At 57.9% G+C, this 24,677-nt stretch overlaps 1 protein-coding gene across 10 annotated transcripts in view; it reads left to right on the forward strand.

Moving 5' to 3' along the window:
- KDM4B (lysine demethylase 4B) overlaps positions 1 to 24,677 on the forward strand; it is a 131,725-nt gene that overhangs the window by 67,159 nt on the left and 39,889 nt on the right. For all 10 annotated transcript variants that reach the window (XM_026481141.4, XM_026481143.4, XM_026481144.4 and 7 more), the window contains exons 7-9: positions 11,055 to 11,104; positions 15,251 to 15,354; positions 20,012 to 20,149. In XM_026481141.4, coding sequence (XP_026336926.1) covers positions 11,055 to 11,104; positions 15,251 to 15,354; positions 20,012 to 20,149 — 292 coding nt within the window. The remainder of the gene's footprint in view (positions 1 to 11,054; positions 11,105 to 15,250; positions 15,355 to 20,011; positions 20,150 to 24,677) is intronic.

The raw sequence follows: 24,677 nt of genomic DNA on the forward strand, positions 1-24,677 counted from the left end.
GGGCTCTCTCTGCATTGGGCCACCTGCACACGCCGCTTTAGCGTTTGTACCTGATGCTGGTACACGGTTCGTTACTACGCACGGGGACGCGCTGAGAAATCCTGACAGTAGGGGCCGCGGGGGATGCCTGTTGCAGCCCCACACCGCCCCCCTGCACAAGTGAGGCTCAGGCTGGCCGGACACCTGCTCAGCGCCCTGGCGCTTGGAGGTGGTGGGTCCGGGGCCCAGCCCACATTCCCTGCTGCTGCTCCACCCTGCCCCTCCCAGTGGAGGGCAGCCTTGGGGACAGGGTGTGTCCTGTGGCAGAGGTGGCCTGGACTTGAAGGTGTGGGAGGGAAAGGACTCTTTCCTTGTAGAGTCCCCAGAACGGTCCCTCAATCAAGCCGAAGCTGGTGGGTTCCTGTGGGAGATGGAGACAGGAACTTGGGGACCCAGGCTGGCGGGTGCTCTGCCATCTTAAGTGCATGGCCTTGGCAGAGGTCACCCTGGGCGTCTAGGTGGGGCAAGAGGGACGATGTGTTCCAGAAATTCTAATGGGCGGGCACAGGAGGCAGAGCCCCAGGCTTCCTCTCACCTCTTACTGCCCGGTGCCTGGTCACATGGCCACACTTAGAGCCAGGGAGCCTGGCCAACACTGTCCAGCTACGGGGCTGGGAGGACAAGGGAGAGGAGTGTGTTTCATGCGTCAGCTCACGTCCCGCTGGAGTGTCCACTCTGGAGCCAGCACGGACCGTGCCGGGATTGACACTACCTGTCAGGACGAGAGCTCATGGTGTGGCCCACACCTGTAGAGCAGGGCCAGGCTGGGTGGTGGCCGGGCGCCCCCATGTGGGGTCAGGGAAGCCCGCAGGGCTGAGGCCGGTGGGAAGAGATAGAACTGGGCAGCCCATGGAGCGGGGCCTAGCAGAAGGGTGGGCAGCCGGGCCAGGGGCGTGGGACTGGAAGGTTGGTGGTGGATGAGTTCCTCCCCTCAGCCACGTCCCAGCAAGAGGATGCATCAGCTGGGAGGGCGGGCCCAGGGGTGGGACTTGGGGGCCTGGGGCCAGAAGGTCAGGCTAGTGCCCTTCTGCTCCTCTGGCCGTCATCCTCTGTCTCCCTGCCGCTCACGGACACCGACATCGCTGGCCTGTCCCGCCACCCCACCAGCTTTGTCTGGCAGGAGCAGATGGCCCTTCACTTCGGAGTCTTTCGTTCAGAGAGTGGTAATGTGCACTGGGGTAGATTAAGAGAAGCAGGGTTTTGGCTCTAGGGCGGCCCGAGCTCCCGCTCCCAGGCTGGAGCGCCAGGCGAGTAGCTGGAGTCCTCTCTCTGCCCAGCCCTCTAAGAAACTATTGGTTCTTCTGTTTGAAATGTCGCTGGGCATGAATTCCCTTGCTGAGATCCTCCCACCCGGTAGCGTTTGGATTGGGACCTGATGAGCCGCCGAGTCTGCGGCTGGTGGTGGGGACCCCTCCTCCCGCTGCCGAGATGAGGCCAGCCTGGCCAGGAGTCACCCCGCCCCCCCGCCTGGTACCGTAGACGAGCCATCAGAGATTTGGGGTCTGCGTGCAGGGTCTGGTTTCCATGGCAAATTTCTCTCCTGTTAGTGAGGTTGCTGCCGGCAGATTTCAGCTCCTCTGAAGGGAGATGCCTGCAAATCTGTGCGGAGAGAGAGAACGAGTCTCTGTCAGCTTTGCTTAAAAATCTGGCTGTGATTGGGCTCCCCCTTCACGTTGGCATGGCAGCAGGAGGTGGGGAGGCCTTGCGGCCTTCAGAAGGAGCGGGGCGGTCATGGGCCATCTTGGGTGGTGCCCACAGCACTAGAACGAGACCTGTTAGCGGCCCTCCTTCAGCGGCTCTCTCCAGCCTGGTGGCCGACTCAGCCCAGGCATGAGCCCAACCCTCCCAGAAGTGCCAGGGCCTGGAGTGACCCCAGGAGTGACCCCGAGTGCCCTTCACTCCCAGACAGTAGGCTGAGACTCACCTGGTCTGACACGTGGAAGCTGGAGCCCCTGGGCACCTGTGTATAAAGACGGCATAATCTGTGTGCTCTCCAAAGCCAGCCCTGTAGTTAAGAGGGCACGTTGGAGATACCCAGGGCCACCTCTGGTCAACAGAGGCCTCACTGTCCGCGTGTGTCCACATGAGGGTCAGTAGGCCTTGCTGTCTGTGGGTGTGTGTAACCATGAACGCCGACGTGTCCAGGACATGGCAAATGACTTTAGCAGACCTGAGCCCCCCCCCCCCCCGAAGATGTCCTCCTGATTGCTCTCAGCCTGTGGAAAGAGCTAGACTCCCAGCCACCCTCCCAGGCCCCAGCCAGCTTATTGGCATGTCCTGGGCTCGTGCTGCTATGAGTTGGGTACTGACATTGGCCTGTCCAATTCCTCTCGGCTGCGGACGAAAGGGAACGGCCATCCTTGGCTCTTGAGCCACTAGCCCCGTCCCTTCCGAGCCCTTGTGCTCTCACAGACCCGCCCCTGTTCCTGCCTGTTCACACCGCCTGCGTGTTTCAACACCAGCACATCAGGGGCGTCCCCGCTGCAGCACACACCACGTCTTGAGGAGTCTGGGGGCCGGAGCAGCTGGCCTGTGGGCCGTGGGTGCGGGTGCGACAGGAGGCTGCCTCCGGCTCACTTTATGAGCCGAAAATCAGGCCAGTTCTTCCAGGGGGAGACGGCGGTGCTCTGTGCCGGCACTGTGTCCCCATGCTGGTCTCCTTTTGCCGCTGTGACTGGTGGCTGCACCCTCTGTGTCTGCCTTTGGAAGCCTCACCTGAGAAGGGCTCCCCCACTGCTTCAAACGCCTCAGAAACAAGCACGCACGTGACTTGACATTTGCAGTCCCGTCCTAGGACAAAAATAATTCACAGGTCTGAAATAAACCGGCGCTTGGGATCCGATGCCTCCAATTCGGGATTTAATGGCAGGCTCGACACCACTCGCCTTGTAAAGTCTCTCTTAATTAACGTGGGCTGGCCACCTGTGAACTGGGCCCGGCGCCTCCGCATCCCCGGTTCCCGTGGGGCGGTGCCGGCACAGGTGGGGAGCCGGGGCCCTCCGAGAGGCCTCAGCATCCCCTCCCGCCCACAGCGCCCCTTTGTCTCCATCCAGTAGGCCGGTTCATTGGGCATCCTCGCGCGGTCATCCCATTGGAGGCTCCCTGTTTTCTCTGTTTATCTCCTATGTGCATTTCAATAAAAATGTCATTATTTGAAATCGTTGACACTGCTGTGCCAGACACGGAATTCCATCACCTGTTGTCCCGTAACACGATCCATTAAAGATAAGACCGCCGTGGCTCAGTAAGGCTCTTTCCTGGGAATGAGCCACCCTGTTCCTTGGCCGATCCCATCTCCCCAGCAAGTGTTCGTATTTGTTGCAGAAAGGGGCGCCGGGACGAATGAGGGAGGCTGCCTCTCCGTGGACTGAGGTTCCTTGGTTAAGATGGGGTTTCTTGCGAGAAATTGGGCAGGTGTCTGTTTGCCGGCAGACAAACGGCCGCTCAGGGAGGGGGCTGTGCAGTCTAGGCTGAGCTTGGTGCAGCGGGAGCCTCCCTGGGCTGGAGGGACTTGGAAATGTGCTCTGGTTTCTCTCCTGAGTGTCTGGGACAGGGTCCCAGTGTCCCCTCCTTCCCCAGGCCAGGTCCTCTCTCCCCCTCCAGGTAGACCGGGCTGGTGACAGCTCTAATTCATCCCGTCCCGGTGGGCATGGGGACCCCAGGCTGTCTGTCTGTGCAGGCCTTTGCACCTCTTTACTCCTGGTTTAAAGGCAAGTCTGTCTGCCGGATGCTTTTTCTAACGTCTTATTTCTCCAGACTGGTGTGTGGGGTAACCATCTGCCCTGGTTGACCCATGCCATCCAGTGTACTATTATTAGTGCTCCTTTCACACTCCTACCATCACGATAAGGACAGCCTGCTCACACCCAGTGTAGTGACCCCACCACGCTTGCATCATGAAGTCAGCCGGCCCTCATGTCAGATCACAAGGTGGTCCCCTTACCTCGTTTACTGAAGGACTAGCTCACAGGTGAGGGGGCATTCTGATGTGTGTTTGTGGCTCTCCTGCTCTGGTCAGAGACTATGAGTGGTCGCATTCCCCAGCCTCACCAGCTTCGCAGAGAAGCCCATCAGCTCTCTGGGGTCAGCCTCTGCGATTCTGGCAGTGGTGAGCACACACGCAGATTATGTTTGACCTCCTTTGTGGGAAGGAGCTCCTGCTACTGGACCACAGACAAGGGTCAAGTCTACCCTCGTGGGTTTCGTGGCCTGCTGTGAATGTCTTTCTGGTTCAGATGACATCAGGCTGTCCTCACGCCCATTGTTTGTTCTGCTCCCTAATTGGACTACTTCATTCTGTCTTTTACCAGCTTGTTCTTAGTTTTCCCAAGTCGAAGGTTGTGTTGTTCATAAAAGAGTTTCTGTCTTCCCTTCTTATTGTTACTGTCCTTTTATCTTTTTTCTTGACCTGTGACAGTGGCTAGCATCTCCAGTATGGTGCTGAGTGCTGTGATAATGGGCAGCTTGCCTTGCTCCCGACTTTCCAGAATGCCTCTCTTGCCTCATCATGAACTATGACCATGGGGAGGTCCCTCCTAGCCTAGTTGCCTAAGAACGTTTATACTGAATGGCTTGAGATTTTGGTCTTATAATACTCTTTGGTGTCTGATTTTCTAAGATTTTATTTAGGACTTTGCAGCTATGTGAGACCGGCCTATCATTTTCCTGTGTGTCTTTGTCCTGTGTTGGTGACAGGTTTTCCCATTCATTGGTTCATTCATTCATTCATTCAAAAATATGCCACAGTCATAGAAGGAGTTCAATAGCATCTGATCTTCCTCTCTGTTTGGTAACCATATGCATTAGTGGGCACTGGCCCTATACTGTGAAGGTTTTGTGGGGCTCTTAGTAAAACCACCAAGGCCTGGTGCCTTTTCCAGAGCGGTTATCTGTAGGTTTCCAATTCCTCTGACAGGGCTCATATTAACCTGGTGGATGCCTTGGTTCAAGGCCCAGAAGACAGTGGAGGGCCAAGTGCATCTGTGGCACTGAGCCCAGAAACTGGGGCAGGGACTTACTCCTCACTTCCACATCCACAGGGCTGGGGCATTGTTAATAGATTTATCGATTTATAAAAAATAGATTTATAACTTTCTTGCCACACATGAAATCCTAGACACAGAAGTCACCTGAGGTACTTGGACATTTCAGTCATGACTTGTCTTAGTGATCACCAGATCATGGGTGACCACTTGTATCGTGTTTCTCTGGGCCCTCCTGCTCCACTAACCAGCTCAGAGATGGTGCCCTGGCAGCTGGGAGGCTTGTGGGGCAGCCCATCCGGTGACTGGGTCATTCTGCTTGGCCTGCCCAGGCCACGGGGCCGTGTGCTAGAACTGTCCAGCCAATGTGTGGTTAGAGCAGGTGTGGGCTGTGGGCCGAGATGGGGCTTCGTGTTTGAGGATTGCAGCAATAATGGCTTTTCCGCATGCCCAGCACACGGGGGCCCTAGCGGGGCTACTGGCATTTGGAGCCGCTGAGGCCTCCTGGGCTTGTACGGGCGGCTGGCTCATGCCAGGTGGCCTCCAACTTGACACATGGTCTCAGCACTTCCAGTAGCCTCTGCCTTCTTGTTTCTGTTTCCGTAATTATAGCATGTTAAACGGCCAGGGGCCTGTCTGCCCAGGCCTTGTGCACACACTGTGAAATTAACTTCCTCACCCTCCAACACGCGTCAGGCTGAGCTGACATTTCCAAAGGGCTCCTAGCTGGACCTCTGCTCTTGGCACGCATTCCTCAACAGAGAGGAAGGCCGGGGAGATGAGCCTTCTCATCACGGCCCCTGATCGCCGGGAACCTTGTACAGGGGACGCTGTCAGGCTGGGCGACTGTCACCGGCAGAGAGTCGCACAAGTCTTGGGAAAAAAAAGAAAGTGTCACGGTGTTGCATGTCCCGACTCTGAGCAAGATGTTTCCAAGCAGGGGCCCCAGCAGGGGCTGAGGGGCCTTGTGAGAAGGGTGGTTGGGGATTTGAGAGCTTTGGCCCCAAGCAAGTCTTGTTACCCTTGCAGCAGGCAGGAGAACATACCGTAGAAATGCTGCCCTCCTGGCAAGGGACCTGAGTCCGCCTGTAATGGGGCCCTGCAGCCTGGGGCAGCCAGCATGTTCGAGGAGATGAGGGGTGGCCGACTGGCACAGCCCCTGGGCGCTGTGGGGTGGGTGGGGTTCCTTCCACTGGAGTTTCACGTTGCTCGTCCTTTGTCCCATGAGCGTGGGGTTTCTTGCTGGTCTGAGAGGCAGCAATCCCTCTGGCGTTGCTGGTCTGCGGCCTGGGAGAGGCGAGGCAGGGGCCAGCCCCGCAGTGGCCTTTCTGAGGTTACAGGTAGCTGTCCACATGGGGGGCATTTGGGGCAATGGCACACAGGATCCCGGGGCTGCCGGGGGTCAGCTGGGCACATAGGTGCCCTCGTCCAAGGCATCCTGCCACCCCTACCCCCTGGCCAGGCAGCCGCAGGCACTCACGCCTCTGGCTGGAGGGGGGCCTGCACGGCCCACAGCCCTGCTGCTCATCGTCATTGTAACTAATGGCTCCCGAGCAGGTCCCTGCTCTCCAAGATGGTCTGTGTTCCTCTTCGTGACACACTCATTTAATTTTTAACTCACAAGGCATTTGCTTATTTATTTTCATTGTTCTTGATAATAATTCTGAGCCATTAGAGGGGAAAATTATATTCAAAAATGCTGTTTCACACTTTATTTGTTTGATGATTTAGAGCGATAGAAAATAGCACATTTGCTGGCTTTTATAGTCTGATAATTATTCACATCCATCAAGCCATTCCAGGGGAATAAACAAAACACCAAGAAAATGACACTATTAATAGCACCCTCCGCGGCAGACAGGAAGACTTTCCTGGGCCGGTGAGTCGGTAGGATGGAAGCTGCCTGTCCCTTGGCCGGCAAGCATCCCGGGCCGCAGAGGACGCCTCTCGTTTTAATTACCCAGCCCCGTCCGGCCCCGAAAGCTGCCCGGCTGCCAGCCTAAGGCCTCCGCCCGCCCAAGCACCCACCAGCTGCCTGGCGTCACAAGCCCTGGAGTGTCTTTGCTAGACCCCCGGGTGTGTTGTGACCCGTGCACACAGAAGCTGCCTTTTGTCTGGGGCCACGCGGTGTCCCTGACATGGCTCTGCCACCAGCTTGGACTCAGGCCTCTTGCCCTCTGGCCTCAGTGTTAGAACAGGAGCACTGGGCCGGCTGGATGGCACGGCTCTCTAGCATCCAGGCTGCGCTTGTAGGCAGGTCAGACCCCCCACCGTGTATCAGGCCGCAGGGCTCGGATGTGATTGCTCACTGCTCTGGCCCCGACCTCGTGGGCAGGTTTGCGGGTTTCAGCTTTGCCTTCTTGGGGTGGCTGTGATTGGAGGGGGCGCATTCCCTACGAGTACCTCAAAGTATAGGAGCAGGAAACACAGGGAAGGCTGGGGGACGGCCACCGTCCTGGAGCAGCCCATCTGGTCTCTCCCCAGACCTGGGTGTCGCTTCCTTCAGGAACTCGGTGTCTGGGTGTGGGGCTGGCAGCTCACGGTCACGCCTGAAGTGTGTTCCTTCTGGTTGGCTCGTCATTTGAACCATGAAACGGTTGGACAGTAGTGGTCTTTGAACCACTGCGCGTCACTCATCTTGTATCCTCACGGGGGGGACCCAGTGCCCGGGGCTCTGGTCTCTCGCGTTGCCTCCCGCGTAGCTTATTCCTAATCTAAAACTGTTTCATTTTCTCACCGAAGCCCCTGACGTTTGCAGACACCTGCTTTTCTGAAAGGGGCGTCTGGCAAATGTTGCCTGAATCTGGCATCTCGGCCTTCTGGGCAATTCCACGGCATTAAACCTGGAGTTATGGAGCCTGTCTGGTCCTGCTGTAGCCTCTGCAGGGTCACCTGGAGTGGTTGCCAGGGATACCATTCCGACAGTGCCTACTTTTCCAGGACTTTCTGGTTTAGTGTTGTCCAGAAGTACATTGTATAGAATGTTCAAAAACGAAAAGGCTGGTGAAATAAAGACCCCAAGTGGGACTCTGTAGAGAAAGTTCCAGATTCCTGACTCTGTAGAGAAAGTTCCAGACTCCTGCCCGGCCGACCTCAGGACCAGGATGCACCGTGTGTCCAGGTCATGGCCTATGCGTCCCTCAGACTGCCATAAGCAAGGAGTCTGAGTGACCCTCATGGGTGGCCGTTTCTCTTGCCGCCTTTCCCAGGCACCCCCCCCCGCCCGCCCGTCCCAGCCCCTGCACTCCCCATTTCTGGTTCTGGTCTCTGAAGCCTCCAGTCTGCGTGCCCTCTCATGGCTCACCAGGTTCTGGAGATCGCTCTGCCCAGTTCCTTTATCCAGCTACTCCAGATTCTTCCACCGTGACTTGGGTGCTGGGGCGTCAGACTCTCCAGGCCCCTTGGGCTGGCCTGGAGTGAGGGCCAGCCAGGTGCAGCCCAGGCCTGGGGGAGGAGGTGTTGATGTGGTCTGATGCGGTCTCAGGCTGGGATGTGGCCGGCCCTGGAGGAGGTGTTGGGCTGTTGGGCCAAGGGGACAGTATCGGGGCTGACGCGCAGCAGCATGTGAGGGGAGGCCGGCCTTGCTGGAGGGGGTTTCCTCACCCTGGCCGAGAGAGGGATGGGGAGAGCTAGGGGAGGTTCTGAGAGGACTCTGGGGCTGAGCGGGAGTGGGGAGAGGGCAGGAGGCCTGCTGGCCACCCGGAATGAACTAGACCAGAGCACTGGGGAGACTGTCCATCTGAGGGCACCGTGCAAGAGCGCTTTGCCGCCGGGCGGCTGGGGCTGCAGGTCCAGAGGGGTTTGCAGGCCGGCCAAGTGAGTCGATTTTGGCCGTGATGTTTGACCTTGTGATGGGGATGGAGGTCCTGGGGAGTGAGACAAATTGCCCCCATGTTGGTAACCAATAAAACCGGCTCTGTTTTATGGCCCCGAGAACTCGCTCGCTAACGGCCAGACAGATGCTCCTGCCTCGGGGTTGGTGAGCAGACAGACTCCGCCCAGACGGCTGCGTGTCCTTCTTTGCTCCCGGAGCCCGACCTGAAGAGGAAGGGATACCCCCACCAGCTGGCATGACGCTGGATGGGGCTGTGACCAGGGTGACAAAGCTCTGCTGTAGGGGCCCCATGGGGTCTGGAGGGGACTTTTCTTCAGGGGCCAGTGTCCGTTCCTGTTGGGAGGCTAGCTACCTCTGTAGCCAACTCACCTGGGCCCCCATAGTGGGGGGCCTCCCAGGGCACCCAGAGGGCAGTGGCGTGGAGAGAGGGCCCCGTGGGAACCTACGGCCCACAGGGCTGGAGTTTCTCACAGCTGTCGGAGGGAGCCGTACAGACGGAGCCTTCACGGACCCCCTCTTTCGGGCAGGCGGCCCGAGTTCGCTCAGAGCTGTGTGTTGTAAGGATCCATGCCCCAGTTCTGCTTGCCTTCCCCTGAAATCTGAGGCTTGCATCTTGCTGAGGCCCCAGGGGGTGGGCTGGGGGGCGCATTGCTGGCGCTGGGGCTTCTCGCCACCCTGAGGCTGTCGTTGGTTTGTTCCAAGTGGTGGAGGGGCAGCTTTCCCTTGGCCGTTGGAGCCCAGACATCCCTGGGGCTGTCGGCTTCCCGTCCACCCGTCCTTTGTAATCCCTCCAGGGCCCGCTCTTCTGAGCGCTCTGCCCAGCGTCCTGCAGTCTGTACTTTCCGATAACAGAGGAGCCACGTTCCAACGTATTAAACTTTTAACATCCACCAGATTCAATTAATCTTATCTTTACAACTCCCAATTACAGGCGGTAATTAAGTGAAAGCGGCATCGTAGACGGGGGATATTGCATTAATCATCACAGCCTTGGAGCCATAAATTAGTTCCTCCCGTCCTCCGGCAGCTTCCCAGAAGGACCGGAATGTTTCATTTCCTTGTTTGGGGGGACGTTAATCCCACAAAGGTGCTTTGGATTGGGATTAACTTTTATCACCCTTATGTAAGTGATAAAAGGCTGTTTAAAGAAGGGTCACCTCATCTTTGTCCAGACAGTGGAGAATTCTCCGGCGACAACAGAATTGGAGGTGCCGGGCCATCTCCTCCTGGGCCCTGCGGTGTGCCCAAAAATTAATTATTTTTATCCTGTTAGATTAGAGACCACCTTATCTCCTGCCCCTGCCCCTTTTTATTTTATTAAAAAGCAGTAATAACCCTCTCGATTGGAATGGACTGAGCCAGCTGCAGAGTCTGGGCTGACTTCCCTGTCCCGGGCTGTTCCCATCCTTCCTCCTTGGGACAGACAGACGACTGCGCGCAGCACTTGGTGGCGTTAGGGACCCACACGCCAGTTCTGCCTGCCTGTGCTTGAACACGGAGGTTTTCATCCTACCCCGTCTGGGTGATGTGTCAGCTGGGCTGGGGCCCCTTGGCATGCCCTGCCCAGGCTGTCCCCACCGGGAGAGAGTCCCCGCCGTCCCAGCACGCCAGCTCCCGCACACAGTGTTAGCGGGATGTCACTCTGGCTTCATCTGTTTGCAAACTTTCACCTTACATCTTTCTTATTTATGATGGAGCCTCAGGAATCTTTGAAATGTAAGACGTGTAAAAATAAAACTTAGGGAGTGGTGGCAGATGAAGTGTTTCTCATTCCTGAGGCTTCTTCCTGGGTAGCTCCTGGGACTGGGGGAGTGGGAGGCAAGGAGACTGCCCGAGGAGGGTTGGGGGGCCACCCCGGTCTCCTCTCCAGCCCCCCTCTGGCCCCTCCCCCTCCCCAATCCAGTGCTCACATTTTTAGGTTTTGCTTTTTGAGCCTCACGTAGATTTAGTGCCGCTGAGCGGGGAGCGTGTCCAGCCCGGCGTCCGGGAAGGCCATCACAGCCTGTCAAGCCCCTGGACCGTGGCCTTCTGTGTGGGTCCCTCCCCCGACACCCTCCCCGCTGTCCTTCACCGTTCTCATAACGCCCAGCGCGGCTGTGGTTCAGTTCTGCTCTGAGGCCATGGCCTCAGCCCGAAGGCCCCTCAGATGCGTGGTGGCCACGCGATGTCGTGTCTGACATGCCTCCCTTCTCTTGTAGGTACGCCATCCCGCCGGAGCATGGCAAGCGCCTGGAGCGGCTGGCGATCGGTAGGTGTCTGCGTCCCCGGGCCGGGAGCGGGGCTGTGGGTGGGCAGGGGTGGGGGGTGGCAGCCCCAGGGTCCCGGGTCTCCCTCTTGGTGCGAGTTTCCATCTCTGGGTGTGGTGGCAAGCCGGAAGATGTCACTGTCTGATTTTCCATTTCCTTTCCCGCGTGTGAACAGATCGCGGTACCCCCCCCCCCCCCCCCGCTATGGGGTTTGTCACATTGTGAACGATGCACAGGACGCTGTTGCTTTAAACTCTCTTTTTTCTGGGTTGTTAGCCGTGAGCTGCCAGACGTGACTGCAGGCTCCCGCAGGCCGGGGAGGGCAGCCGCGTTCTTTTGTCTCGCTCCTGGCGCCTGGCACTGCATCATGCCCTCCTCTAGGTCTTACAGTCTGTGTTTGGTCTGGAAAACGAGCAGTCTGGTGCGGGGCTCCCTCCTTGTAGCCTGCAGCTGCACGGTGGCCAGCAGGCTGTCTGCTCGTGTGTGCATGCTGCCTCCTTGGGCTCCCTCCGCAGACACCCCCTCCAGACCAGCTCCTCCAGAACGGCCCCTCAGGGGCCTCTTAGGCTGATGGGATTTGTCAGAGAGGGTCCCAGGCTGTGTCCAGAGAGGGGGCGCTGACCACTTTGGGTAAAGACAGGCCCTCAGGACATGGGATCCTTGGAAACAAGCCAGACACCCGACTGGGTGATGCTGAGGCCTCGACCACCCTGACAGAGGGGCTGGCCAGGTTCCCGCATTGCTCACCATGATAGCGCCCTGCTCTCTGTTCTGGTGTCAGGTGGCTGCAAGCCCCTGGGACGACGTGAAGAGACCCCGCTGGCCCAAAGAGTCTGGCCCTCACTGGCAGGCAGCACCCAGGCAAGGGGGCAGTTGGGGAGCCAGCCCTGTTGTTGAGGAGCTGCTGGGACAGCACAGGGGCCCGTCCGATCACCCTGACGCTCTGGGTGGCAGCGGCAGGCAACCTGACCCCTCTCCCCTGGCAGCCACGAAATCTTCCAGAAGCCATCACTCAGCGTTGGCGCAGCCTCCCTAATGTCCTGCTGCCGTCCTTTGTCCCTTCCTCATGCCTCCCCCAAAGAACACCGGCTGTGCTCTTCCCCTGCCCCTGTTGACTTTGGAGATGGAAACGGTGGAGCTTTCTGGAAAATGGGCCTCCTGTCCTAGCTGCTCCCGGAGTTGCCCATCTGTTCAGCAAACGCCTGCTACACCCAGATTCCCCGAGGATGAGGACAGAAGGAGACTTGTCAGAAAGGGGGGCCAGAGCCCCAGGCACAGGCTGGCCCAGCCCCGAGGTAGGCCGTGTTGTCATGGTGGCCTTTCTGTTGGAAACCCGGACTCTGTCTTCATGGGCAAGGCTGAAGCCCACGATCAGGGTCGCGCTTCCCACTGTAGAAATGCCAGGTACTGTCTAGCAAAGAGTGATTTCTCGTAGTTGTTAAGATCTAAAATAAAAACCAAATTAAATGTTTTCCCACCATATTTTTTAAAACACAAATTTAGAATACAAATATTAATTTCCAAAATATAAGTTCACAAGTATTTTTCCCTGTTGTTTTCTTTTCCTGTTGCCGTGGTAACAAATCTCCGCAGTCGCTCCAGCAGCACGATCCCTCAGTTTTGCTCTGACCCCGAAACTGCTCTAAAAGAGCCCAGGTTAAACCCCCAGGCCCAGTCCCTCATGTTTGGAGGTCAGAAGTCCCACACGGGTCTCGCTGGGCTAAACCCAGGCGTGGGCTGGCCTGGCTCCCCCGCAGGCTCCGGGGCGGGCTCTGCCACCCTTTCCCGCCTCCAGAGGCACTGGCTCCAGCCCGTGGCCCTATCTGTGGTCACGTGGCCTCCCTCTACGTAGCTCCTGTGGAGACCCCGTGGTGACCCTGGGGCTCCCATCTCAGGGTCCTGCACTTAGTCCCGTCTGCGGAGCCCTTGCCACACAGAAGGGAACATAGTCACAGGTTCTGCAGAGCAGGATGTGGCCATCTTGGGGGGCCACTGTTGAGCCTCCCACCCCACATGGAAGCAAGCACCACGAGTGGTCCACAGGGGTGCTTTCACCACAGTGCTGGTGTCACCCGCCCAGAAAGCCTAGTCTCTGCTCCTAGTGTCCCCCTGGATTTTGCAGTTAGCCACACCCAGCGTGTTCTTCCTCTCTGTGCCTTTTCTGTAAGAAAAGAAAAGTCTTGGATGATCTGAGTGTCACCTAGAAAAGCTAGAACTGGAATCCTTTGGGGCCATGGGCATTCTTTCTGGAGCTTGGCCTGCTCCCCACCTCTTTCCTGCCCCCGGGGCTCTGCTGCCCCTGGATCTGGCCTGGTTTGCTTTCTGGGCGCTTGCAGGAGGCTCAAGTGGCCAGGGCTAGGAGAGGATGAGCCAGGAGCCAGAGGCCTGTGGGGGCCACCTCATCGTTGCTTCGTGACCAGTGTGGACTCATTAAGTCACTCCTTGGCAGGGGGACCGGGGCTCTCTGTCCTGGGGGAGGGTGGGAAGCCGTGGCGTTGGCGGGAGAGCTGGCCTCATGCTTCCCCTGCGCCCTCCTCAGAGGGAGGATAGGAGAGGTTCTAGGGCAAGTGAGTCACTGCCCTCCTCCGTGTCCCTTCCAAACTTTTTGGGGGGGCATGCGTCACAGACTCCATTATTGAGATGGATGGAATGAGTTTGCGATGAATATGGAAAATGAATAGTCGAGCTCCAAATGGGCTCGCTGGGAGAGTCGTGGAGCCCACGGAGAGAGCATTAATGTGTTGGTTCGTTATTGGTACTAATCACTTAAAATGTGCGCCTTTATTAGAGCTTTAATGAGAGCCACTTAAACTGTGCATTAGAAAGAGGGACTGCAGAGAGGCCGCGGGCCGGGCGGCAGGGGCCATAACTCTAATTGAAACGCTTTTAGCACCGAGGAAAGTTGCTGGATTCAGTAATCCCTGGCACTTTCTAGAACCTGACAGTCGCAGTCGTGTCCTTGCCGGCGGGCATCCCAGCCCCCACCCCCTGACACTGTGGCTCAGAAGCCCCCACCGCCGCCCACAGCAGGTGTGTGGGTGGGGCCGTGTGCTCGCACACAGCACACGCACACACATGCAAGTGTGCTCTCTATAACTGTCCACCCATGGGGGGTGTGCACTGGCCTGAAGGCTGAGGGCCCACGGTCTGGGTCGGCTCCTGGGAGGGTCCCCGGGCCGGCTGTGCCTGGGGGTCAGTCCTGGAGGGAGCTGGATCCTGGGAGAACCGGCCGCTGCTGTGGCACTTCCCAGACCTTGCCGAGTCTGCGAGGCAGCCCTTCTTGGCCGCCTCTCGGTGACGGTTCGGGTGAGGAGCCCAGCGCCTTTGCGTGGAATCCCAGGGCTTTTCTTTAATCTCAAGACCTACACGTCTTTGGTGTGAGCTTCAGCCAACGAGTGGTTGTGAAGTGTTAGTGAGACACAGTTTCTGGGCAAGTAGAGCTGACGGGCTGACTTCCGTACATTTACGGACATCGTTTTAAGTGAGTTATGTGGTGTATACGGTGCGACAGAAAGCATACCCAGACATGCACTCAAACCACCTTGTGCGTAGCAGACGGTCAGGCCTGGGTCAGGCTGCTCTGCCCCTTTCCTGCCACACCGCGGGCCTCGGAGGGTCAGCCAAAAGCCGGGGCCTCCGCTTCCTCGCCTGCCGTGTGAAGCAAAGAGCCCAGGCAGAGCCTGTGCCCAGAGGGGGCCTCTCTTCCTCTTCGTTGCGGACTCGGTTGTGTGGGGGGCACTGCTCACGGCTTCCCAGGTTGAGAGCATCCGTTCCGGTGTCCCATCTCCCCTGCTGCACCGTTACCTTGGCTGAGTGATTGGCTGCATGCAATGCAGTGTGTTTTATGTGGGGGGTGCTCAGAGGGGCGGTCTGTGCAGCTGTGCCCTGGCCCGCACCCTATCTGTGGCTTCAGGGCAGCACGTTGTTGCACAGATGGCCCTGGCCCATCCTGGGCTCACTAGCCAGAGGTCTGAGGGCTGCCATGACTGCCACCAGCAGAGTACATGGCTTTGCGGCAGGGTCCTGCGTGTTTTGGGCCCTTGGAGCCACAGGCTTCATACTGCGTGCCTGATGGGAGGTGAATGCTGCCCAAAAGAGGCCTGCTCAGCTCCGGCCCATCAGACTGATGCCCATCTTTTCTGCTCCAGGGTTCTTCCCCGGGAGCTCCCAGGGCTGTGACGCCTTCCTGCGGCACAAGATGACCCTCATCTCGCCCATCATCCTCAAGAAGTATGGGATCCCGTTCAGCCGGGTATGTAGAGGCTGCTGGGGCCCCAGGCAAGGGGACCACCAATGTCCCAGGAAATTGGCTTCTTTTTTTTTTTTTTAAGATTTTTTAATTTATTTATTCAACAGAGATAGAGACAGCCAACGAGAGAGGGAACACAAGCAGGGGGAGTGGGAGAGGAAGAAGCAGGCTCATAGCGGAAGAGCCTGATGTGGGGCTCGATCCCATAACGCCGGGATAACCCCCTGAGCCAAAGGCAGACGCTTAACCGCTGTGCCGCCCAGGCGCCCCAGGAAACTGGCTTCTTAAGCCCGCAGAAGGTTCTAGAACACTGGCAAGCCAGGGGAGGGCAGGTTGGCTGGACAGTCAGCCTCCAGCTCTGCTGTGGTGGGGGGTGAAGACGGAAGAGGGGAGAGTCAGGTGGGGTTTTGCCTTCCGTAACTCTCATCCTCTCCCACGCTCACTCCCCAGCCCCGTGTGGTGGCTGGCTGCCCCCCTGCAGGGTCCTACAGGGCCGGGATTGCAGTGGAGGGGCAGCTCCCAGGAAGCCACAGGACAACTTGGGCAGTTCCCTCCCCCCCCCACTTTGCCCTGAGCTCTGGCTGCACCCCATGGCCCACTGCAGACGTCCTTTGCGAGAATGAATACCTGTTTAGAAATGAAATATCTGGCTCTCCCACAGCGTGAAGACTGTGAACTCATTCAATTTACTGCTCCAGGGAGTGATCTGCTTGTCCCCGGGAGAGGCTGTGATGAACGAGGCCTGAAGCTGGGGAATCGGGGTGGGGGTGTGTGGGGGGGTGGAAGACCAGCACTCGGGCCTGGGCCTTCGTCAGGGGCTCTGCTCCGGGGTGGGGCTCAGCAGGTATCCCCTGCAGGCAATCCCTTCCCTGCAGGCAAGCCTCCTGGATGGGAAGGTCTAGCCTGTGTCCCCAGGGTGGTCTTGACGAGAGAGATGTGCCCAGAACCTTCTGGAGAGGCTCGAGCAGATTCTGGGCTGGGTAGCGGGGGCAGGCCGGGAGAGGAGGCCCTTCCGGGGACTCTGGTTCCTGAAGATCCCCTGTAAAAGCATTTGTCGGGCACGGGAGCAAGTTCTGCAATCAGACCCTCACGCCTCACTCTTGCCGGGAGTGTCGGTGAGTTGGAAAGTGCTTCTGACATTTCAGTCACATCGCCCACAGCATTAGTGCTCAGATCGGAGATTCACTCTCGCTGTCGGGCTCATCCATCAGATAGCGGCACGTTCTGCTCTGAGAAATGCAGGTTTCCGTGTTCCCTCTCCTCCCTTCATCTTCTGATTTGAACACCGCCGGCTACCAGGAACCTCACAGACAGACACGGCATTGCTCCCAGAAGTGAGAAGTACTTGCTTTCCTGTGGTTTGTGGAGAACATTCTCCCAGGTGGTGCTTCCTAGAGAGAGAGAGAGGCCGGGCAGAGGAGTCAGCTGGCGGGCACCCTCCTCTCTCCTACGTGCTGTCCCCATGGCACTGTGCTTGGTGCATGGAATGCCTGGACATCACCCGAAGGCGGTGGCCTCCTGGCCCGGGGCAGTTGGCTCTCGGAGGCCGTGTTTCCCTCCCACCAGCCCAGCCCCCGGCTGTCCATGGGCCTGCGGGGCAAAGGCCAAGGCTGGGCCAGGAGGGAGCAGCGTCAGGCTCCAGATGAATGCCCCGTCAGGGTCCGCGTGGGTCCCCTCATCTGAATTCCTGGCAGCCCCCGGGGGGAGTGACTCCCGCGCTCCGCTTATAAATCTTTGTAATGGTATTTACTTCTAGAAGAAAAAGCAGATCAATAGCAGAGCTTTTTAATAATTAAAAGTGTGTATTTCTGTAATCTGCCATGGACTTCCTCATTTATCCTGCGAGAGTGCAGGCAAGCAGCTGAACTCAGGCTTCCTCCATGACTGGCGTGCGGGGCCGGCGTTCCCTTCGCTGCTTATTACTTTGCCTCGTGGCCTATCCATCATCCCAAGTGCCTTCTAATTTATTGTTGGGATAATGTTGACGGCGGTGACATGGAGGACAGACACCGCGGGCTCGAGGCGAAGCCAGCAGGATGTCGGTTTTGTGACAGGAACATCATCTTCTTGCCGGCTTTACTGAGCGCAGCGGTTCTAGGCCTTGGTTTATGGAGGGGTCGTCAGGGAAGGCGAGGCCCTGCAGTCTGCCTGAGCGGGGGACAGAGGCATCTCCCCTCGCACCCCGGCAGAGCCAGCCCCGCGGGGACCCCGCAGCGCACTCTCGAGGCTCCCTGCTCATGCCGGGCCTGCGCCCTGGTGGGTGGAGGGAGGGAGGGGAGCAGGCCAGCCGGCTTGGCCGGAGAACTAGGTGATGCTGTCCAAGGTCAGCTCAAAAGGGATAAGAAAATCGGTAATTACATTTTCAAAGAAAAAAAAATTCCTAAATTTTAATTGTGTTTTGCTACCCATTTCACACAGCCTCATGGCAGGAGCCAGCCCAGAGAATCCTTGCTGTGGCCGGGGGGTTGCTGGGGCCTCAGGGACACTGAGTGTTCTCTCCCCGCCCCCTCCCCTGCCGTGTGGGGGTCATCCCCCACATGCCTGTCACTTGGACAGGAATTTAAAAATATCACTTAATGCACACTGACTTCCCTTGATTGGTGCAATTCATTACTTGAAAAGAAAAATATCTTCGTGTTCTTGAGGACTGGCTTTTCTCCAGGCTGTGTCAGTTTTGATTGATTTTTGACTCCGTGGTTGGCTTTTGGAAGTCTCCCGCCCCCCATCTCCTGCCCCCCACCCCCTCTGGGTCTGACTTCTTGTTGGTTACTTAAATGAATCCAGCAATTTCTGCTCATCTCTCAGGAGGAATAAATAAAGATTAGCAAGCCTGAGAACGCCTACAAAGCTACAATAGAAAGATGAACAACCTGATAAATGGGGGCAACAGGAGACACTTTGCAAAAGGAGGTGTAAGCACCTGTAGGCCTCAGAGAAAGGGGATCAAAACCACGAGGAGGTACCGCAGCCAACCCGCAGGGACACCCCCGCACGCCGGCGAGGAGGGGAGCGATGGGGACTCCCCACCACCACCAGCACAGATGCTGAATCGGGGGCCGCTGCAGGAGACCACCGGGCAGGTTCTCGGGAACCCCTATGTGCTGCTGCCAGGAGACCCCACAGGAATGCAGCCACACATCTGTGAGAAGACTGGCCCCCACCGCATTCTTGCAGCTCTGCTCACCAGAGCCCCACTCCAGAAACAGCCCGCGGTCTGTGGGCAGGAGGACAGGGAAGCACCCAGCAACACATACACACGACGGAGGCCCTTTAGGAGCGAGAAGGGCAGAGGACTTGGAAGTCGCACCGAGGGACAGAGGCAGACACAGGAGCGCAGTCCGTGTAAAGCCGTTTCATGAAACCCGAGAAAGAAAAGTACTCCTCAGTGACGGGCACATTTCACGGTGGGGGGATTGCTGGGTGGGGGCTGCCCACGTGGTCCGTTTCTGTTCAGGCGCTGGTTACGCCCAACTCCAGACAACCTGTAATCTGTGGCTTCTACCAAATTTCAGTCAAGGACTTCAGAATCACTCCCTCACCACCAGCCTCGGTTTCCACGTCCATGGATCGGGCCTCTGGCCCCACCTCTCATGTTCTGGGACAGTGGCTGCTGTTAATTGTCATCCTTCTTTTGGATCCTGCATCTTCTGGAGTGCTTGGGTGATGGGGTCAGTGCTCCCCGGGGGGAGAGGGTTCAGAGGGGAGGCTGCTCCCCCCCCCCTTTTCCTCCAGGCCTCATGAGGTAGAGGTTCCAGAAGCCTCTGTCTGCGTTCCATGTGGGCCTTCTCCCCCATCACTCACACCCAGCTCCTTGATTTGGGGGAGGGGGGAGGTCTCTGTTTTTGGAAGCTGGATCAGGCCATTTGAATGGGTCTGGAACCATCAGCTCATTTGACAGAGTTCCGACCTTGACACATGTCCTTGTAACGTGCTGTTTCTCCTGCCTCTGTGACCTCACTTGGAAGGAGCCGCCTCCTGGGATATAAGGGACAGACCCGTGCTTATGACAACCAGAGGGCTTAGGTCATTTTCCAGGAATGTTTTGTCCATGCAGCTGGACCTCTTTTCCTCATGAGGGCAAGACCCTGTACTTAGAGCACGCCCCGTCCTCTGCTAGGGGGCTCTGTGGCTGCTGCCCGTGCCGTCCACACCCTCTCACCAGCCCCTGCGCTGTATCGGAATATCCTACAGTGGACCTCAGGCGGTCACGGCCACCTGCCTCCAGGCCAAGAGATCCCCTCCCTCCAGAGACTGCCTAGAGGCATAACATTCAACAGCCCGTTGTCTGGAGTGTCTGTCACCTTGGGGCCCCGCCTGGGGCTGGTGGCAGCTCTTGTCCAGGCCATGGCCACACCTATTGTATAAACCCCATGGGAGATTGGCTGGAGCCCTTGGACTTCGGCGGAGCTACCTTCCACTGGGCAGAACTCCATGGGCTCCTGAAGTCAGGGCTCCTTGGCACTTGTCGGGAAGTCCTTGTGCCCCCGTGCCCCTGCTGTGCTTTTTGGTGGCTCCTGGTGCCCTTGGCCACCAGCCTCTGCCTGCCCCAGGCCGGCCGTGCTACCGGGTAGGGGAGCCACGCGGTAACTGCCATTCCTGACTCTGGGCCTCGCCCGTTGCCTGTTGGCTGCTGCTCACCTGTCGGCCTTTTCCTCCTCAGATCACACAGGAGGCCGGGGAGTTCATGATTACGTTTCCCTACGGCTACCATGCCGGATTCAATCACGGGTTCAACTGTGCGGAATCCACCAATTTTGCTACTCTGCGGTGGATTGATTATGGCAAGGTGGCCACTCAGGTAAGTGCCGGCAGAACCTGTGAAAGGGTCTAAACGGGTCAGCCCCTCTCAGCCCGCTTGCTCCGACCAGGGCCTATGTGGCCTCCGCTTAGACTCGGCGGGGCCTGCTCTCTCCACCAGGGTCTGATTCTGGCATCCTCAGTGAACTCATCCCCAGGACGTTCCTCACCTGGAATGAGCAGGGAGGAGGCATGGGGCCTGCGGCCTGCATCCGGGGGCTTTCCTTCCCCGGCAGACCTGCTCTCTGGGGCCTGGTGTCTGGGCTGTCCGTGGAGATCATTGAAGGGCAGGGGACTCCTCTGATTCTTTTCCTGGGAATTTGCTGTTCCTGGTCTCAGAGGGCCTCGCTTCGAGACAGCGAGGAGGTGCTGTTGGTGCAAACAGGCTTGTACCAAGGGCCTTCCTCCGGGGATTGCCACTGCGGCCCTGGGCCCCCGTCCCGGCCTCTGCAGAAGACGGCGTGCTCTTCCCGTCAGGCTGGGCTCAGGCTTTGGCCCTGGGTTTCAGCCCGTCTGGCCTCTCTCCACTGCAGACAGGCCCAGTTACTCACGGGTGTCTCTCTAGCGCTGGGACATGTGGAACAGGAGAGCCCCTCCAGCAGGGCCAGTATGGTGTGAAAACGGGGTGCTTCCCACCAGCTTCCCAAGTTGGAGGCTGGGGGTTCCTCTGAGGAATCCCTTGGGCAGTTCTGAGTCAGCACCCAGGACTGGGGCAGTCGGAGGGTTTCTCACCAGACCCAGTAGTGGTGACCCCATGGGGATGAGCACGGGGGTCACTGGCCATGTATGGGTGTCATGGCCTTGAGCTGCGAGTGTCACACACGCCATGTCTGAGGCTTGGTGTGTAACAAGGGACATGAAATATCGTGCAGATAATTGGTTCATGCTGGTTATGTAGGTCATGTTTTTGGATAGGTTGTGTTAAACCAAAGATATCGTCAAAGTGAGTGTCGCCTGTTTCTTTTCACGTTTTGAATGTGGAGACCAGACTGAAGATTACGTAGGTGGCTTGTGTCCTGCTTCTGGTGGGCAGCTCGGGTTGAGATGGGTGGGCTCACCTTTATGTTTCTAACTACCTGCTTCTCTAGCTTCACTGTTTCAGTGCAGTTCAGAAGGAACTGGGCTTTGCAGGAAAGAGACTGGAGAGGCACTGGGGGTTAGCAGTGTCGGGATTTTTGTCACGGAGGGCTGTCTTTGGCAGACACCAGGCTTTGCTGAAAGAGAAGAGGTGGGAGCATCAGGATTTTTTCTTTTGAGCTAAAGGAACACTGGAATGTCCTGGAGCGAGTGGTTTTGCTCCCATGACTGTGGGGGCGCGGTGGACAGTGAGACAGCGTGCGGAGAATTCCATGGGGCCTGTGTGCACCGAGAGCCCCGGCCGCGGTGGGAGCTGCGATTGAGTCGTAAGCTCTGGACAAGATCGCAGGCTTGTCCTGGAGGTGCCGTCAGTGCCAGAACTGCAGTGGGGCCGGCAGGGACTGCCCAGATATTAAAAGCAATTTTGGGTTCAGCCATGCGTTCACAAACAAGTGACATCTGGGAAGTGCTGCCTTGGATTGGGCCCCCACGCTTGCATTGCCAGGCGGCGCAGCGTGAAATTACTGAGTGAGTGGCGCGCAGTGCTCCGCGCAAGCCGGGGTTCAGGCGGGTGGCTGGGCCCCGTGCTGGGCTCCCGTGCAGAGCCACCCCAGCTGCCCTGACCCCAGGGCGATGAGGCGAGGGGTTCAGCCGGGAGTGACCATTGGCCGTGGGGCGTCTGTCCGTGCAGCCCTGCATGGGAGCCCGCAGGCTTTTCGGCGGTGGAACAGGCCGGCAGTTTCTGCCTCTTACAAGCTCTGCTGCCCCGTTAACTAGTCCAGGCCGGAGACACGGCTAAGGCGCCTGGCCTCGCAGATGATGGCTCAGGCGCATCAGAGGCAGGACCTGGGAGGGGCAGGGGGTTGGTTGAGGTCGGGTGCTTCTCAGGGACCTGCTGAGTCCTTGGCCGAGTTTTAGGGAATGGAGAGTGGGATTGGGGGAGGATGCTTTTCTGAAGCAAGGGCTTCTCTCTGCTGGCCCAAGTTGCCTGCCCCTGTCTGTGCTTGGGACACTTCCTTTTGATACCTTACTCGGAACCCAGGGAGAGCATTTCTGCTTTCCAGATTTTTTTTTTTTTTTAAGATTTTATGTATTTGAGAGATCATGAGCAGGGGGGAGGGATAAAGGGAGAAGCAGGCTCCCACTGAGCAGGGAGTCCGATGTGGGACTCGATCCCAGGGCCCTGGGATCATGACCTGAGCTGAAAGCAGTCGCTTCACAGACTGAGCCACTCAGGCGCCCCAGCCACTTCCCAGATTTTAGAGACTTTCCAACTTGGTTCTTCACCTTCTTCAGGCTCTCAGGAAGTCCCTCTGCCCCCCCTTGTCCCTTTTCTTGTCCCCCCTTTGTCATGCTACCTCTATGCTGGCACATTAGATGCCAAATTCTTGCACTTGGCTGGCCTCTCTGAATTTCAGGTATTCGTGTTCTTTCTTCTAGAGCAGGGGTCAGCAAACGGGGGCCCACAGGCCAAATTTGGCAGGTTATCTTTGTGTCTGCAGCCTGAGAATGATTTTTACATTTTGAAAGAGTTGTGCAAAAGATCTCAAGAAGAATATGCAATACGCCACTTAGGTGAAACTCAGAGTTCAAGTTCATAAATAAAGTTTTATTGGCACACAGCCATACCCATTTGGTGACAGGTGGTCTCTGGCTGCTTTTGCCTGCAACAGCGGAGTTGGGTAGTTGCCCCAGAGACCACCTGGCCTGCAGAACCGAAGATAATTGCCTTTTGGCCATGGAAGAAGAAGTGTACTGCCCCGGATCTGGAGGAGTGATGGCATGGGCAAGCTCTGGCCTTTCCTGCCAGCCCTGGCTCGGGCCAGTCAGGGCCAACCAGTTGCCTCTTGCACCCTTTCCCAACCCCCAGGGTCTCTGGCATCAGAGGGGCTGCTCTCTCAAGCATGTGGGCCCCCAGTCCTGACCTCTACACCCAGCACCATGGCTGCTGCCTCTGGAGCTGCTGGATGGGCCTGTGAGGGGTGCTGGTAGCCGTGGCTGCCTGGCAGGCCAGGCCGAATGCCAGCATGCCACTTCCGTTCACCTGCAGACGTCCCACAGTGGAGCTCGAGGCCCAGCCCTCAGGCGCTGGTCTGCCCCCGTGGGCCAGAGGAAGCAGCCAGGCTTAGAGCCTCTTGCCAGCGCCCTCAGAGGGAGCTCCTCCGGGTCTTGCACCCGAGGTCTGCTCTCTGGCCTGGCCTTCCCTTGGCAGTATTCACACTGCAGCAGCTCCCCCGCCCCCCGGCCTCCGCAGTCAGCAGAAGGCTGAGCTGCCCTGGGTTTGCTGTCGAGTTGACATGGTGTTTTGGTGTTTGCTGTCTTCCATGGCTCTCCTTTCTGAGCCGCTTCGCTGGCATTAACCTTCGTGACCCATCGATGTGCAAGAGGAGAACCACACGGTTGTCTGGACCCTCCCAGGCCTGCCCTGTGATGAGATGGGCAGGAAAACGCTGCCTGTGTCTTTGTGCCAGACTCTTGCCATAGTTTCTGAATCCCACAGCCCTGTCACCGAGGCACAGCCACAGATGAAAACCCTTGATTCCTGGGCTTCTGGTCTCCTGGGCACAGCGCTGGGCCTCCATCTGGAGTAGAGATGGATGGAGGGAAATTGCCCCCAAGGTTTTATGTAATTAGGGAGAAGCCAACTAGGGGGCCAGGGTGAGCAGAGACCACTGAGTGCCCAAGGGTCAGGGCTGGGACTCCCAGAGGAGGAAGCAGTGATTACAGGGACATGGTGGGGGGTGGGGAACCCTGCCAGCTCTACCCCCCAGCAGGGGGAACAGAGGGGCCTGGCACTTTGAGTGACAAGTGTGTAACCCCACTGCATGGATGTGCGGGGTGGGGGTCGGGTACCCAAACGTTGCTGGATGTTAGCTCCATGTGGTAGAATTTGGGTCTCTTAAAAACATACACTCTCAATATGTTTCTTTTTTTACAATTTTTATTTAAAAACAAGTATAGCTCTTCAGGGGAGGGAGGAGTGGTCTTGCCCTTCCTGGGGGCTTCCTCCATAAATGGTCTGCAGCCCCCAGGGGTGTTTTGGCCACTGTTGCCCGTGGTAGATGTAGTCTAGTTGGTTTGTTTTATAAATGGGAATGAAAAACCAAACCAGCCAACAGGCCCAAACCAGGTCGCTCCAGCCCAATTTCTGTCCCCGCCCCCTGTATCGGGAACAAGGGGACCATAGAAAGTCACATGCAGACTCAGCCGCCTGAGAGCTGCTGAGCACCTTCTGTGTGCATAGGGGTGATCCGGGAGTGAGCTGGGCCTGCAGGGAGATGGTGAGTGGTGGAGCAGTGGACAGGGGTCCGGGGACCCTAGGACGCTACAGGGCCTGCGCGCAGAGCAAGTGTGGGGCCTGCCCAGCCCCAGATCACGTGCAGCTGCTCTTTTGTTTTGAGCCCCGGCTTTCCTCAGCTGGACCCCTCCTCGGAGGGAGCACTCTCTCCCTT

The sequence above is a fragment of the Ursus arctos genome, unplaced genomic scaffold (assembly GCF_023065955.2).
Source record: "Ursus arctos isolate Adak ecotype North America unplaced genomic scaffold, UrsArc2.0 scaffold_14, whole genome shotgun sequence".
Lineage (NCBI taxonomy): Eukaryota > Metazoa > Chordata > Mammalia > Carnivora > Ursidae > Ursus > Ursus arctos.